The sequence below is a fragment of the Pygocentrus nattereri genome, chromosome 6 (genome assembly GCF_015220715.1).
Source record: "Pygocentrus nattereri isolate fPygNat1 chromosome 6, fPygNat1.pri, whole genome shotgun sequence".
Classification (NCBI taxonomy): Eukaryota; Metazoa; Chordata; class Actinopteri; order Characiformes; family Serrasalmidae; genus Pygocentrus; species Pygocentrus nattereri.
This window is the reverse complement of record NC_051216.1, coordinates 16,475,279-16,489,107: the sequence shown is the minus strand read 5'-3', so window position 1 is coordinate 16,489,107 and position 13,829 is coordinate 16,475,279. Positions and strand designations below refer to the sequence as shown.

At 41.0% G+C, this 13,829-nt stretch overlaps 1 protein-coding gene across 4 annotated transcripts in view; it reads left to right on the top strand.

Moving 5' to 3' along the window:
- The window catches only part of adarb1b (adenosine deaminase RNA specific B1b), a 166,547-nt gene that overhangs the window by 143,932 nt on the left and 8,786 nt on the right, over window positions 1–13,829 (top strand). For 2 of the 4 annotated variants that reach the window (XM_017691611.2, XM_017691609.2), the window contains 6 exons: window positions 323–1,251; window positions 4,147–4,261; window positions 6,049–6,217; window positions 6,524–6,675; window positions 8,264–8,432; window positions 12,851–13,032. In XM_017691611.2, the coding sequence (XP_017547100.1) occupies window positions 323–1,251; window positions 4,147–4,261; window positions 6,049–6,217; window positions 6,524–6,675; window positions 8,264–8,432; window positions 12,851–13,032 (1,716 nt within the window). Of the gene's footprint in view, window positions 1–275; window positions 1,252–4,146; window positions 4,262–6,048; window positions 6,218–6,523; window positions 6,676–8,263; window positions 8,433–12,850; window positions 13,033–13,829 lie in introns of all 4 variants that reach the window. The other 2 variants (XM_037539662.1, XM_037539661.1) reach the window with 1 other exon arrangement.

Here is a 13,829-nt window from a genome sequence, read left to right as displayed (position 1 = left end):
AAAAGTCATCTCCCATACCCCAAAGCTAGAACTAGAAGTCCACTTCTAGTTGAAGTTTAACAACTTTGATAATTCAGAATTTTCTACTTCATCTTCTTGCCTAACTGTGCGTAACTCTGTTACTATGAAAAGTCACTCTTTGACACTGTGTAAGCTTTATAGTGTCTCTTGATTAAAAATGATTATGCCCTAGTTTCTCAGCATCAAAAAGGAACACACATCACTTGTTCAGTTACAAAGAAAGATAAAGGAATCTATAAATTTTACATTTACAAGATCCTGCAACGAAGGCGTTGTAAGTTACTCTTTCTGGGCATCGCAGGTTCCTGCAGCACCGACGTCAAGGAAAACCGTAACCTGGACAACGTCTCCTCCAAGGAGGGGACAGGAATGCCTGAGCAGCTCCCCAATGGCGGCGGAGGAGGGGGGCGTAAGCGCCCCCTGGAGGAGGGCAATAATGGTCATGCGCACCCCAAATTCAGGCCCAAGAAGCGTAAGAAAACCCCGGGGCCCGTCCTCCCCAAGAACGCCTTGATGCAGCTGAACGAGATCAAGCCGGGCCTGCAGTACAAGCTTCTCTCCCAGACCGGCCCAGTGCATGCCCCAGTCTTCGTCATGACCGTGGAGGTGAATGGGCAGCTCTTTGAGGGCTCAGGCCCCACCAAGAAGAAAGCCAAGCTTAATGCAGCTGAGAAGGCTCTGCGCTCCTTCGTCCAGTTCCCAAATGCCTCCGAAGCCCATCTGGCCATGGGCCGCACACTGACTGTCAACACGGACTTCACCTCAGACCAGGCCGACTTCCCAGACATGCTTTTCAACGGTTTTGAGACACCTGCCCCACCCGAGGACCCCTTCTACCTGGGCTCCAATGGCAACGGTTCCTTAAACCCATTGGGGGAGTATCCGGTGCCCCCAGCAGCTGGCACTAACAGCCTGGCGCAAGCTCCACTGCCCCCTCCCTCCACCTTCAGCTCCTCCTCAAGTGGAAAAAACCCCGTGATGATCCTCAATGAGTTGCGGCCGGGCCTCAAGTATGAATTTGTGTCTGAGAGTGGCGAGAGTCATGCCAAGAACTTTGTCATGTCCGTGACTGTGGACTCACAGACTTTTGAGGGTTCAGGCAGGAACAAGAAGCTGGCCAAGGCGCGAGCTGCTCAGGCAGCTTTGTCTGCCCTCTTCAACATGCAGCTGGACCAAACACCATCCCGCCAGCCCATTCCCAGGGAGGGCCTGCAGCTGCATCTGCCCCAGGTATGAGCCCAGCAAAGATAGTAATGGGGATTTTGCATTTGAACAGTTTATGCTGTGTACATTTTTAAACAAATAGTCTTTAGATATCTCAAGGGGAACATGTATTAGCTGTGGATAAAAGATAAATATGTGGGATGCTTAACATTTAATTGTGATCAGCTAGCAAAAGAGACCTGATCATTTAGCTGATTTAGAGATTTATCTGGGCAATTTAGGCATATGTAACTTAACACACTTCAAGGTGACCTATAGCTCTGCTTAGATGTGGCTATTTTACCTAACACAGAGCCTCTGCAACAGTGTTTTTTCTCCTTGTGTAAAAGAAGCATGGTGCAGCATTTGTTGTTGGATACATGTTTTTTTTCCTAGCAAGTATGTTGGCTCATTCCGAGCAGAACTTGGATTGGTATGGGCTTTCTATTCATTTGTTATTTGTTTATTTGATAGAGCGCAAATGTGCCCTTGTTTTCTTGTTCAGAAAGGTAGCAGAAAGTGACACAAACTTAACAAAAATGTCAGAAATGTAATTATTCAGGAGTTGCATTAATAGAAAAGAATAGATGAAATTACAGAAATAGTCAAATTTTTGTTTAATTCTTAACGCAAGACTTAGCATCAGCTGCTTGTGTCTCGAACTAATACTTAAAATTACCCTATACAATTTTTGTGATATGTATTTTTTTTTTTTTTTAATTCCTAATCACACCAAATCATGCTATATTTAAATGCCCGACTAAGTAAACAGAAATTAAGTCCAGATAGCCATACATTCAAAATGTCATGGTAATTCCTGCCCAAAACCAGCTTTACACCCATCCCACCTCCTGTCTTCCTGGTCCTCTTTATTATGGGTTTGTTGTTCATACCAGAAAAGTAGGGCTGCTGGAGATCCATTCAAATATCTTTCACTGCTACAGTTCTAGTTCTCACCATCTCTGGATTTTCAGGAAGATGCATTACTTATTTATAACTGTGTACCAGCTAAACCAAGTTAAAAGGTGGTTAAAATGGGCTTTTTTCCTAGCCTGGGGGGGATAGACTCAACAACATTAATGGGATCTGATTTCAAAATGTTATTACATTTTCAAAATGTAACAAAGTTTTTTGCTCGCATAACTTTTTCCTTGGCTTCTTCCAGAATGATAGCGCTTTGTTGTTGAACTAAATCTAACCTTCTGAACGGTTTTATTTTATCCTTCTCCACCTCCCCGATCTGACTGCTAGATAAAGCATAGCCATATCGGACGTCTTAAGATTAGAGAACTGATCCAAAGAAATGAGGAATCAGTCTCTCACCACTCCATAGTATTTGATTAATGGCGCTGAACTCTGAGGAGACTTGTCAAAGATAAGTTTTTTATCAAAGGCTTTGTGATTGATTCTTTAACACAATGCTATAACTTTATGCCCATCTTCATTAGGCCTGAAGCCTAATTGAAAAGGAAGATGGATGATAAAAAGGCAGTGAAATGGAGCAGGTGGCTTAAAGAAGCAGAGTCCCATGTGTTTGTGGAGGGGAAATACAGCTATTTACACCTTTCCTAAACCTTTTGTTAATCCTGCTTTCAGATAAGGCCAGGGACCGAGGCTGGCCCAATCTTAATTAACATCTCCCTCTGAACCGTGTCAAAACAAGAGCGTTTAGCTGCAGTCTGGCTGCTGCCTGTCTGCTGAAGAGCAGTGCTGTCAGGTTCCGTTTCTGGCACTGATGCCTCGTGGGCTGCTTGCGTACCTGACAGGCTTGGGGCCGAGAACACAGAGCTCTATTAGCGGAGCCCCCCTCCTTCCGTCCCTCAGCCCAAACGACAGGATTTAACATGCTGTCAGTCCAGCTTTGTGCAGCAGCCGGGCGCGTGGGTAAATTTGTTTTAGGTAGATGGCGAGAAGGTGGCTAGGATGAAAGCTATTAGCAGGATGTGGTGTCTGTCATCAGCCAACTGATTGCACCAGTCATGCATTTGTGTGCAGATGCAGGCAGACGGAAGTCTCGGTCAATGAAATGGCAGTCCATCAAACCGAAAATGGGCTATTTATTTTTGGCCCTTTTTTAATCTCTTCTGCAAGTCTTGCTTTGCTCTCTTTGAGCAGCTGTTCCTGCCTTATATGCCTGTCACCAGTTTGTTTAATTCAACCTCCTGCTCTTGGGGCATGATATGGCAGTGTGTAATTGGCCAGTGAATTTGCAGACTGTTAATATTTATTTAATGTACCTTCAGATGAAAGGTGCCCCCTGCTGCTTGGTTGGTAAATGTATGAAAATGTGAGTGCTGGTAATAGCGTGCTTGATTGCCAGGGTGAAAGCTCTTCTTCTATTTTGAAGGGTTTCATTCTCTTGTACAGCACGGAAAGTCAGCTCACTCTCCTGCGTTTTGAGCTCAAATTAACTGTCTACTGCTGAGTGATTCTGAAGTACTGGGGAAGCAATGTTGGACTAATGTCTCTAATTTGTGCCCATTCAGCCAGTGACTTCTCTCTGGCATAATCATTTTCCACCATATTAGCAGAGGAGAATGGAGTGTGAGATAAAAGACACTGTCAGAGAGAAAGAAATGCCTGAAGCTTTTGGCAGGTGATACCAAATTGAAGAGGATATTCCATAGTTCTGTTAGGTGAAACTGACTACAGTCTTCATAAAACTATGCGTTCAGTTCAGTTTCATTTATATAGCACTTTTATCAGATCTTTTGATTTACTCCTCTATTAAGCTCACTTACTTTCCCTCTAAGGTGCTTGATTGTAGGTTTTGTTAGCCATGAAACTCTCCTTACCTTTCTCTTTTCAAATTTTGTTAACTGGTACATCTACAATGATCTCTGCTCTGCCTTCATTAATGTCCATCTACTCTCAGTAGCTGTCAGTGCAGTTTTGGGTTTAACTGGCTGTGTGTTCTCTCAGGTGCTAGCCGACGCTGTCTCTCGTCTCGTGGTGGACAAGTTCAGCGAGCTCACAGACAACTTCACGTCCCCTCATGCTCGGCGGAAAGTTCTGGCTGGGGTTGTCATGACAACAGGTAGGTTGTGCCTCCATGCTCCGTCGAACACATGAGGCTGGATATTTCTCCATCCTCTCTGAGGAAATGTATCTCAGGCAGTGCTCATACATCTGCCTTAAGAGCACTTCTGATCTTCACACAGCATCCACTGGAAGTACAAGTACAAGTGTTCTGTGTAGATGTTTTATTTGTAGATGGTCAGATGGTCAGTACAGCTTTAATATGACGATGCTTGAAGATCACAGGTCAATGGTATCACAGTCGACTTCAGAATCTACCTCATCTCCCAAGTAGAAGCGTATCAGTTACAGATGAGTGGTAATCATTTGCTATTAGGTTAGAAACAAGGAATTCAATTGGGATTTAGGAGATTCTTTCATGGGTGCCAGCAATGTGGCATCACTGTTTGTGCTATTATATGGAGTTGATTATCTACAGTTTATGATACTGTGTCTACTGTACTGTGCAAAAGTCAAAGGCAACCCTTCATTTTAAGTTCCAAGTTACTCATTTTTCAGCATGTGGAAAAAGCAGAAGAAAATTTAACAGGAATTACCAAGAGGCTATAACAACTAAATTGAATTCAGATTTTTTCAGTATTTAGTGTGTACACTCTTTGCCTTTATTATGGCTTACGTTGTTTTAAGGAGACTAGCTTTCCGTTCTTCAAAGAAATCTGCAAGGATAGTTTTCCACATCTGCAAAGTTCATTCTTAGAAGTTGGTTGCGTTTTCTGGTCTCACCATCCAGGTATTCACAAACACATTCAATGATACTGATGTCTGTAGTGGCCAGTCCATTGTTCTGAGAACCAACAACTTCTTTGTTTGATTTGCTATTTTTTATTTCCTTTTCAACTGTCTCTTGACAGCTTACATCTTTTCAGACCCACAGGGTTAAGTTTCTGTCCAGCATTGAATGGAATGAATCTCCTGTGGATTTTGATAATGACACTAATTTTTTAACTCTACTTTTGGAAATTATTTTAAAGCTTATTTTTGGCTTTGGCTTGCCTTTTCCGTATGCTAATGAATTAGTTTATATGAAATCGCCTCTGAAATTTCTCCTGAAATTAACTTGGATAAATTTGTACTCAATGACCGTTTTGCTTGGAAATTAAACAAGGGCCATTAAAGGGTTGTCTCTAACTTTTGCACAGCACTATATATCTATGCTGCAAGTAACTAGCTAGGTTCAGGGGTGATTTTTGAGTGCATTTAGCAATGATGAGCTGGTGTACACCATAATTGGTGTTGGGCATCACAGTTAATAGAAGTCTGTTCACATGAAATGAGTGTGTTGTATGAAGACATATTTGATGTAGCTACCTCAATGGTGACCACTCTGGGTGGAAATCTCTGCGATGGAATTACATCAGATGTAATGTTACAGTAGGCAAAACTACTGCATTAATCTAGGATATGTGAAGGTTGAGACATAAAGAACTATTTAAATATGCAGCATCAAGGAAATTATTAATCATGGAACATTATAAGAGAGGAGTGGTGTAGCTATCTAAGATTTATCTCTCACTGTAGTTCATCATAAAGAATAGTTAAATTTCACTGACTCAATTAATGATTTACATTTCTGTCAGATTATTGGAGCTCAGGTTCACTTGCCATTCAAATAAACCAAAGGTTTTCTCCAGCCCAGTTGAACCCAATTTAAGAATGTGTTACTAAGTTTGTAGAGCTGCAGTTAAATGTTTGTTTACAGCAAGACTGATGCTAGTTCAGCACAGTTTTGCTGAAGCAGTAGTTTTTAGGCAGATGTCCCAGCTATGCTCAATGCTATGTCCTCAGGCACTGATGTGAAGGAGGCCCAGGTTATCTGTGTCTCCACGGGAACCAAGTGCATCAATGGAGAGTACATGAGTGACCGTGGCCTGGCGCTTAATGACTGCCATGCTGAGATCATCGCCCGCCGTTCACTTATCCGATACCTGTACATGCAGCTGGAGTTCTTCCTGAAGTAAGCGACACCAACAGCTGGGCCATCGCTTTGTTTATACTGTACATCATGGTAGGGCTGGGCAATATGGTAATTATGTGGCACTAGAGGTTTTATTTTGTCTGTTCCAACTTATTAAATCTTAGAAAAGCTAAATGCCATGATATATTGTTTATCGTGAAAATGTCTTGAAATATTGTGATATAATATTTCTGACATATTGCCCACCCCTACATCAGGGTTACACTCAATCAGAATATAATACAGCTGTTCTGTGAGCCATTTTGTAAGTATTTAAAACAAACAACACTTTTTCCTCCCACATAGTAACAACAAAGAGGAACATCAGAAGTCTATTTTTACACGGTGTGAGAAGCATGGATACAGACTGAAAGACAACGTTCAGTTTCACCTGTACATCAGCACATCGCCATGTGGAGATGCTCGCATATTCTCTCCTCATGAGGCAGGCGTTGAGGGTAAGAGAGTTTTAGAAGTATTACAGTAGTGCCTGCTGATTTACACACACATATCACTTACCACAGTGTTCTTTTACTTTCTGTTTGTGCAGTGCCAGCTGAGTGACCTCAGTGTTATTTGTCATATTGTTCAACTATGGCATATACACATACATAATAGGATTTTCCTCTTGGTCACTGTGTTAGATGAGCTGGACCCAGAATGGTTCTGTTTGACATCGAGATGGCACTGATCTGATACAAGGTCTCAGTATCAGGCCAGTATCATCACAAAATGCTAGATCAGATATTGGAGGGGAAAAAAGAATTAATCCAATCCAGTCCTGCAACAAATTTAGCCTGATGGGGTTCTAGAGTGTTTGCGCATGGTAGCCTGCTTCCATATTATTATCTTAAGTGAAGTATATGCTTCAGATACTGGCTTTTATGATGAGATCAGAATTAGTTACCTTCAGTAAACTTTCTGTGTGGATGATGTTTAGCTTTAGTTACAAGATCCTCAGTCGGCTGCTTAGATTAGTGTAAGCAAAACAGCCTGAGAGGTTTGAAGACTCATCATTTATTATGCTCTGGAACTGTCTACACCTGACTTGGATTGAGACCTAATGAGTCCAGTAAGCTTCTTACAAATTACAAAAAAAAAACCTCTAGAGGATCAAGAGAAAGTGTGCACGTTTTATTTATTTATATTAAATTCAGCAAATCATGCATTAAAATTTTCTCATATAGCCAAATCAGCTGCTGGCATGTGATGCTTGACCATTTTTACAATAGTCATGCTTACAAAGTAGGTTAGAATTAATTACTCATGTATTCTCCTAGTGAGGATACCATTGGCAACAGTAGAATAAAATCTTGCAAAGAATTTAAGAAAGAAATGCTGAGAGAAACCAAGACTCAGAAGAGGAGCCCATTTTCCTTTGCATTGCACCAGAGAGTAGAGTTAGAATTGTACATGAAATGCATATGACGGCAGGGAGCAGTAATCTGATCATACTGAGGAAAGCTTTGTGAGCTAGGCCTGTGACTGCTGTTAAAACCATGTTAGGTCCAGAAAGGCTCCTGATTGTGTTAGACATACTCAGGATGTAGAAGATATGAGAACATGACATCTCTTTCATCTCCTCTTAGCTGGATGACAGCTTTCCAAAATGATTTATTCAACCCTTTGTTTGGAAATTAATTATCAAAGCCTAATAATTGAATTCATTTAAGCTTGGGATGTTTTCCCCATGTGATCAGGCTCGTTTAATTAGAATTTCATTCAACTGTCTGGCCGTGTTTTGAAAACAAATTTCAACAGTCTTTTTAATTAGCTAGCTTTGTCTTTTTTTCCCCCTCTGCATCTGATTAATTCTGCTCTGCAAGTGTCATGTGTGAATCATTGTGTGTTCAACTGCTTCCTATTGTGTGACGCACAATTACTCCAACGTGCATCGAGAACAGCATGCTCCGCACGTTCACAGAAATTGTAAATGAGGAAGCTCTTTGTCTACACTGCCAGTTCACTAATGTTAACAAATGTAGAAGTGATGGATTGGTCTGTTGTTTGGAATTCTTGGCTAGCTGCTCTCTCCTTCATCATCAGACCAGGGAGACAGACACCCAAACAGAAAAGCCCGAGGTCAGCTGAGGACTAAGATCGAGTCTGGAGAAGGAACCATCCCAGTGCGCTCCAGCAACACCATTCAGACGTGGGATGGAGTTCTGCAGGGAGAAAGACTCCTCACCATGTCCTGCAGTGACAAGATCGCCAGGTAACTCACATGTGTGCAGAAATGGAGCAAGGCATTTGCACCCATGCAGGTCTGCAGGTTTTGGTGCAAACTAAGAGTTCACACATAAGGTAACAGGCAGTTTTGATGGTGCACTCTAGATGTAGTGTAGATGCTTACCTTGTCTTTAACCTGTAATCAGTTAAATATTTCTTAAATTAAAAAGGAATTCCATCAGTTTTTTTCAAACTATCTGTATAATTACCCATTTTAGTTACTGTGCTGAATAAGCAGTGAACCTGCATGTGTTTTTATATGTTATATTGAACCATGATAAAATAGTGGTACAACTTCCTGCATGTATCAACATGTTTTAGGCCAAACTTTATTTCAGAACTATCACAAAACAGTGTCTCAGACATCAGGCCTTTTCGTAACCATGTAATTTAATAACTTTTTACGAGTGAGCTTTTAGATGCATTAAGATGATTTAGACGTCTGATCACCACCACTGTCAATAATTCTGACTCAGTAAGTTTCTCTAGAATGGAGCGTTTCACATGAGACCTCTCTGAATGACTGTGATTGCAGTTTAAGGATATAATTGTGCAGAAACTTTGAAAAACCTTGGCAATTCCCTCTTTAACTGTTCACTATTTTAAGTTTTATCAGATGCGCCTCCATTCATATGTTTGGAATTACTGGTTTCATTAATACAAAAACAGTTTTGTTGCAGATATTTGTATAAAATGATTTGAAGGTAATGCTAGTACCCTGCCTGCAGGTGTGATAGTGTGATACTAGTCCAGTAATTTAAAGGAAGCAGTAAAACATTATGAACAGGGCTGTAGACACCTAATAAATAAATAGAAGATTATGTAGTTTGCATAATCATTGGCAGCCATGTAAGATTTAGAATTATTTAATTATTTAAACTGAAAAAAAATATTATTCAGATTGCCTTGTAATCTAAAAGTGATCAAATCTTGTGGCAAAGTAGCTATAAATATTATATTACACAGTTAAATAGGTAATGAATAGGTTGTTTCTTAAAGAAAGTAAAGGAGAAGAAGGTCAGTAAAGCTCTGAAAAATGCCTTCTGATGTCTAGTTTATTTATCAGTCTACACATTTACCATTTCATAAAATAACACTTATTAAAACAATATTCCTTAATTCATCCTCTACACCGCTTATCCTCCTGGGTCACGGGGAGCTGGAGCTTTTCCCAGCACTCATTAGGTGCAAGGACAGAAACACCCTGGACAGGTCGCCATGTGCAGGACATGCACATTTGCACACATACCCACACTTGAGGGCAGTTTAGTGTCTCCAGCTGACCTGACTCCATGTCTTTAGACTGTGGGAGGAACCCCACAGAGACACAAGGAGAACATGCAAACTCTATACAAAAAGGACCCTGGTCACTCCTGTTACCCACTATGCCACCGTGCCGTCTTATTAAAGAAATAGTTTGGCAGAAATCTAGTTTATGTCCACTTACTCCATATGTTGTCCATCAGCCAAATTTTGCATCTTTAGTTTAGCACTGGAGCTACGAGTCTGGTATTGCTTACAAACACTAGAACTCAGTCACCCAAACCTCCCAAACATCTCTCAACCTACTCAAACCAAATCCAGGTCTTCATTAAGGTTGCCTAGACTAGTCAGTGTGGTTTAAGACACAATGAATTAATAATGAATAAAACTTCATTATTGTTGCTTAATGTTAGCCGTATAGCTACAGTGCAGACTTAATGAAGCCAAATTTGGATGCCAAACATGCAACATTTCAGTAAGTGGAAAATTTTGTGAATTAGATTTTTTTGCCAAACCATTCCTTCAATATTCAAGTGATTTCAAACTTTTAACTGGTAATTTTATTGAGCATTTGTGTAAAAGTTATGTGGAGCCAACAGAATAAAGTGTAACTGCACTTCTTAAATGCATCTGGGTATTTCTGAGAGACAGGTCTCTCTCCCTCCCTGCAGCAAATGTTTCACTGCAAGGCTTTCAGGAATTTTGAGCACTGGTTGAATGTTAGCGCAGAAGCAGGCTTGCAGCAGCTCAGGGGAGGGGATTGTGTAGTCACTCGGAGTGGCTGAGGTGCTGTCCGCCCATGCCGCTGACGCCTGTAAGTGGGGAGATAAGGAGGTGTCGGAGGCAGCTGTGTGTGCAGAGCACAGGCCCTGTCACAGCTGATGAGAGAGCAGCTCGCTCCTACTTATCTATTTACCTTCACTCACACACACACGCACATACACTGTCACTCTCAGCCCAGCCTCATCATCATTCCAGCACTATCTGTCTTCACTCTCATTTAGTCTATTAAACTGGCTGTCATAAGGAAAGAACAGGCACTGATAATGATTGTGGTTTACTTTTGCAACAGGAGTCCCTTATGTAACTGATGCCTAAGGGAAGATGGCCGTGAGAGTTTGAGCGATGGGTAGCTGTCAGTGAGTGCTGTTTCATCATTCGAATTGCACTATTTCTCAAGGTGCCATCATCCCCCGTTGGATAGGGTTATTTTTCAACATAACCAGCATGTGTTGTGAATCTGGATTCTATGCTTTATGATGCATGATTTTCAGTGTGGCAGTGCATCAACTGGTTAAAAGACAGTGCAGCAGAATATGTCTAATTTATCAGTATCTCTTCAGTACTGGTAATGATTCTCTAGTGTTTCCCTCTTGCGTTTTTCAAAAGAAAGAAAACCTTCGCTCAGGGTCATTTTCGTACCTGTTTTCTCATTGTGATTTTCCAAGGTCCATCTGACATCCTGCCATTGGGATCATCATGATTATTTGATTAAAATTGAGTAGTAATCATTGATTAAATTTGTGCTCTTAAGTTCAAGAAAATACTGAATGGCCAAAAGCAGCATTAAAGCAATATTTGTTTTTTGTTTGTTGAATGTATATATTCCACTGACTTGCATTAAAAGTAAAGTAGTTTTTTTTCCTTCTCCTGTAAAGTTTTGCTTCCTTTTTAGCTTTTTCAGTATTTTGGAACATATACAATGTGTTTCATAGTGTGTAGTAAATTGTTATAGTAAATTGTTTGATTACTCAACTTATCATTCAAAATTAACAATAGATTCCTAAATTACTAATATAAGCAATATCCCCAGCTCTGATTTTGATGTTAAAAATAAATAAATAAATAAACAACCAAACCTGTCAATACAGACCTTTTATAAGTGTCCAATTGCAGGACATGTACAGTTGTATACAAAATCGGTGCACATCCTCTACAGAGAACACACTTCTGCACATTTTAATGCACTCTTATTGCGTATCTGCTGAATTTAACATGTTGAAAAAATATCATCAACATCAAATCAGCAAAACATAACATTTGACCAGGAGCATTCAAACGTTTGCATATGAACGTAAAAGAACTTTCAGTACTGAGGTATCATCAGCTGCTGCAGTTCCTCTGGACTTTTGGACTGATTGCTCTGTTCCCTATAGCTGCTCTGGTTTGTGCCAGATTGTGCCAGCAGGGTAGCTTGCTGTAGCAGAGTGGAAACTCCAGGGTTTCAGAGTGGAGGAGGATTTTAAGGGAGGAAAAAAGGCTCCCTGCACACCATGACTCCTTCTCCTCCTTCAAGCTCCTTCTTTGGATAAAGTCTTCCACCCACCCATGTCACTAAATTATTAACCACGCTGCTAGCTTTTTTTAGTTAAGAAGTCACTAGCAGCATTTGATCTCGAGCTCATCTGTAATTCAGTGTTCTTTTTTCACTTTCCTTTTGATTAAACGGCCAGCCTTAAAGGCAAAGAACAGTGGAAAGAAGGCTTTTAACCAGGCCTTAATGAAGTCGCCACGTTAACAATAGCTGGAGTGAAGGTTCTGAGTCAGTCTGGTGTTTGAAGCGGCTGATTGGCCGTGCTGAACAGAGAAGAGCTCCAATCACTTGAGTGCGCTTTGGCGACATGGCTGTGCAGCAGGTGTTGTTTGGGGGAGTAGAGGTGGTCTTGATTAGGCCCTTTGATTGTGCTCTGTAGAAGGGTGGACTACCGCTGGGGCAGTCTTGGACTTGTGAATGCCCAAATTGAGGGGGGAACGGAGGAACGGCACTAATGAATCAGTTTGTCTTGTACCTCGAGCAAACAAAAAGCATTGAACTCCGAATTGCTGCATAAAGAGTTTTTTCCTCCCATACATGATTTCTTTCTTCTTCTTCAGGCCATGTTTTAATTTAATACCTTCCCCACATTAGCCTAAAGATTATACTACACTACAGCTGCTCCTGAAGATGTGATATGTGGTGTTTTCCATAATTGTGTTGTGTCCTCTGACCTGCTCATCTCTTTTACATAGTAACGCTAATAGAAGCCATGAGAGGAAACATAAGTGCATTAGATCAAACACAGAAAAAAATGCTTCAGGCAAAGCGGAAGTCTGTTCACACTATAGTTCATGATCTCCTTTGTCTGTGTGTGTTTGGTGCAGGTGGAATGTAGTGGGGATCCAGGGTTCACTGATGAGTTACTTCACTGAGCCAATCTACTTCTCCAGCATCATACTGGGCAGTCTGTACCACGCTGATCATCTCTCTCGGGCCATGTACCAGCGAATCGCAGACATCGAGGACCTGCCCCAGCAGTTCACCCTCAACCGGCCCCTGCTCAGTGGTGAGGGAAACCCCTCCAGTTTCTCTGTTTCTACTTTTTCTCTCACAGAAAATCTGAGTATGAGTACAAGAATGGCTTCTACACTTCTAACTCAAAATCTTTGGCCTAATTAATGCACTTGTCTTAGGGATGGCCGACACAGGGAAAATAGCATATTGCAGTACATATGGTGATACTTTGAAACACAGGTAAATTGCGCTAGTAGAGATTATAGTGATTATTATTCAACATTTCACATACTGCACTGGACTGACTGCACTGAACCCAGTTAAACAGGACTAGTTATGCTCACTTTGTATGAAAATACACAGTTGGCTGGTGCTGTTAAAGTAATAACGATATCCACTATATACACAGAAATGCATATTATGCTAATTAAAATGATCATGAAATGATCACTCTCGCTTTCTTTCTTTCTGTGTTACTTTTTCACTTTAACCTACTCACTCTCCAGCCCCTCTCTATCTCTCTCCATTCCTTTCTTTATCTCTTCCTCTTTTTCTCTCCCACTCTTTTTTCTCTCCCTTTCTCCCCCTCTCCCTCTCTTTCTCCATCACTCTCTCCCACCCCCTTCTCACTGTTTCCCTCACACATGCACTTTGTCTCACTTATCTTTTTCCAGTTCAGATCAAATAAGTAGTAGCAAAATCATATCTTTACAGAAGAAGGTGCAAATGCTAATGTAAATAACTTTTGTTCTAAGTCATTTTGAAACATTTGTATTGGTCCATTCTTCATAAAATTTTTAAATAATGTAAAGCGCAGCTGCTGTACACAAATGGCATAGAAAAAATAAA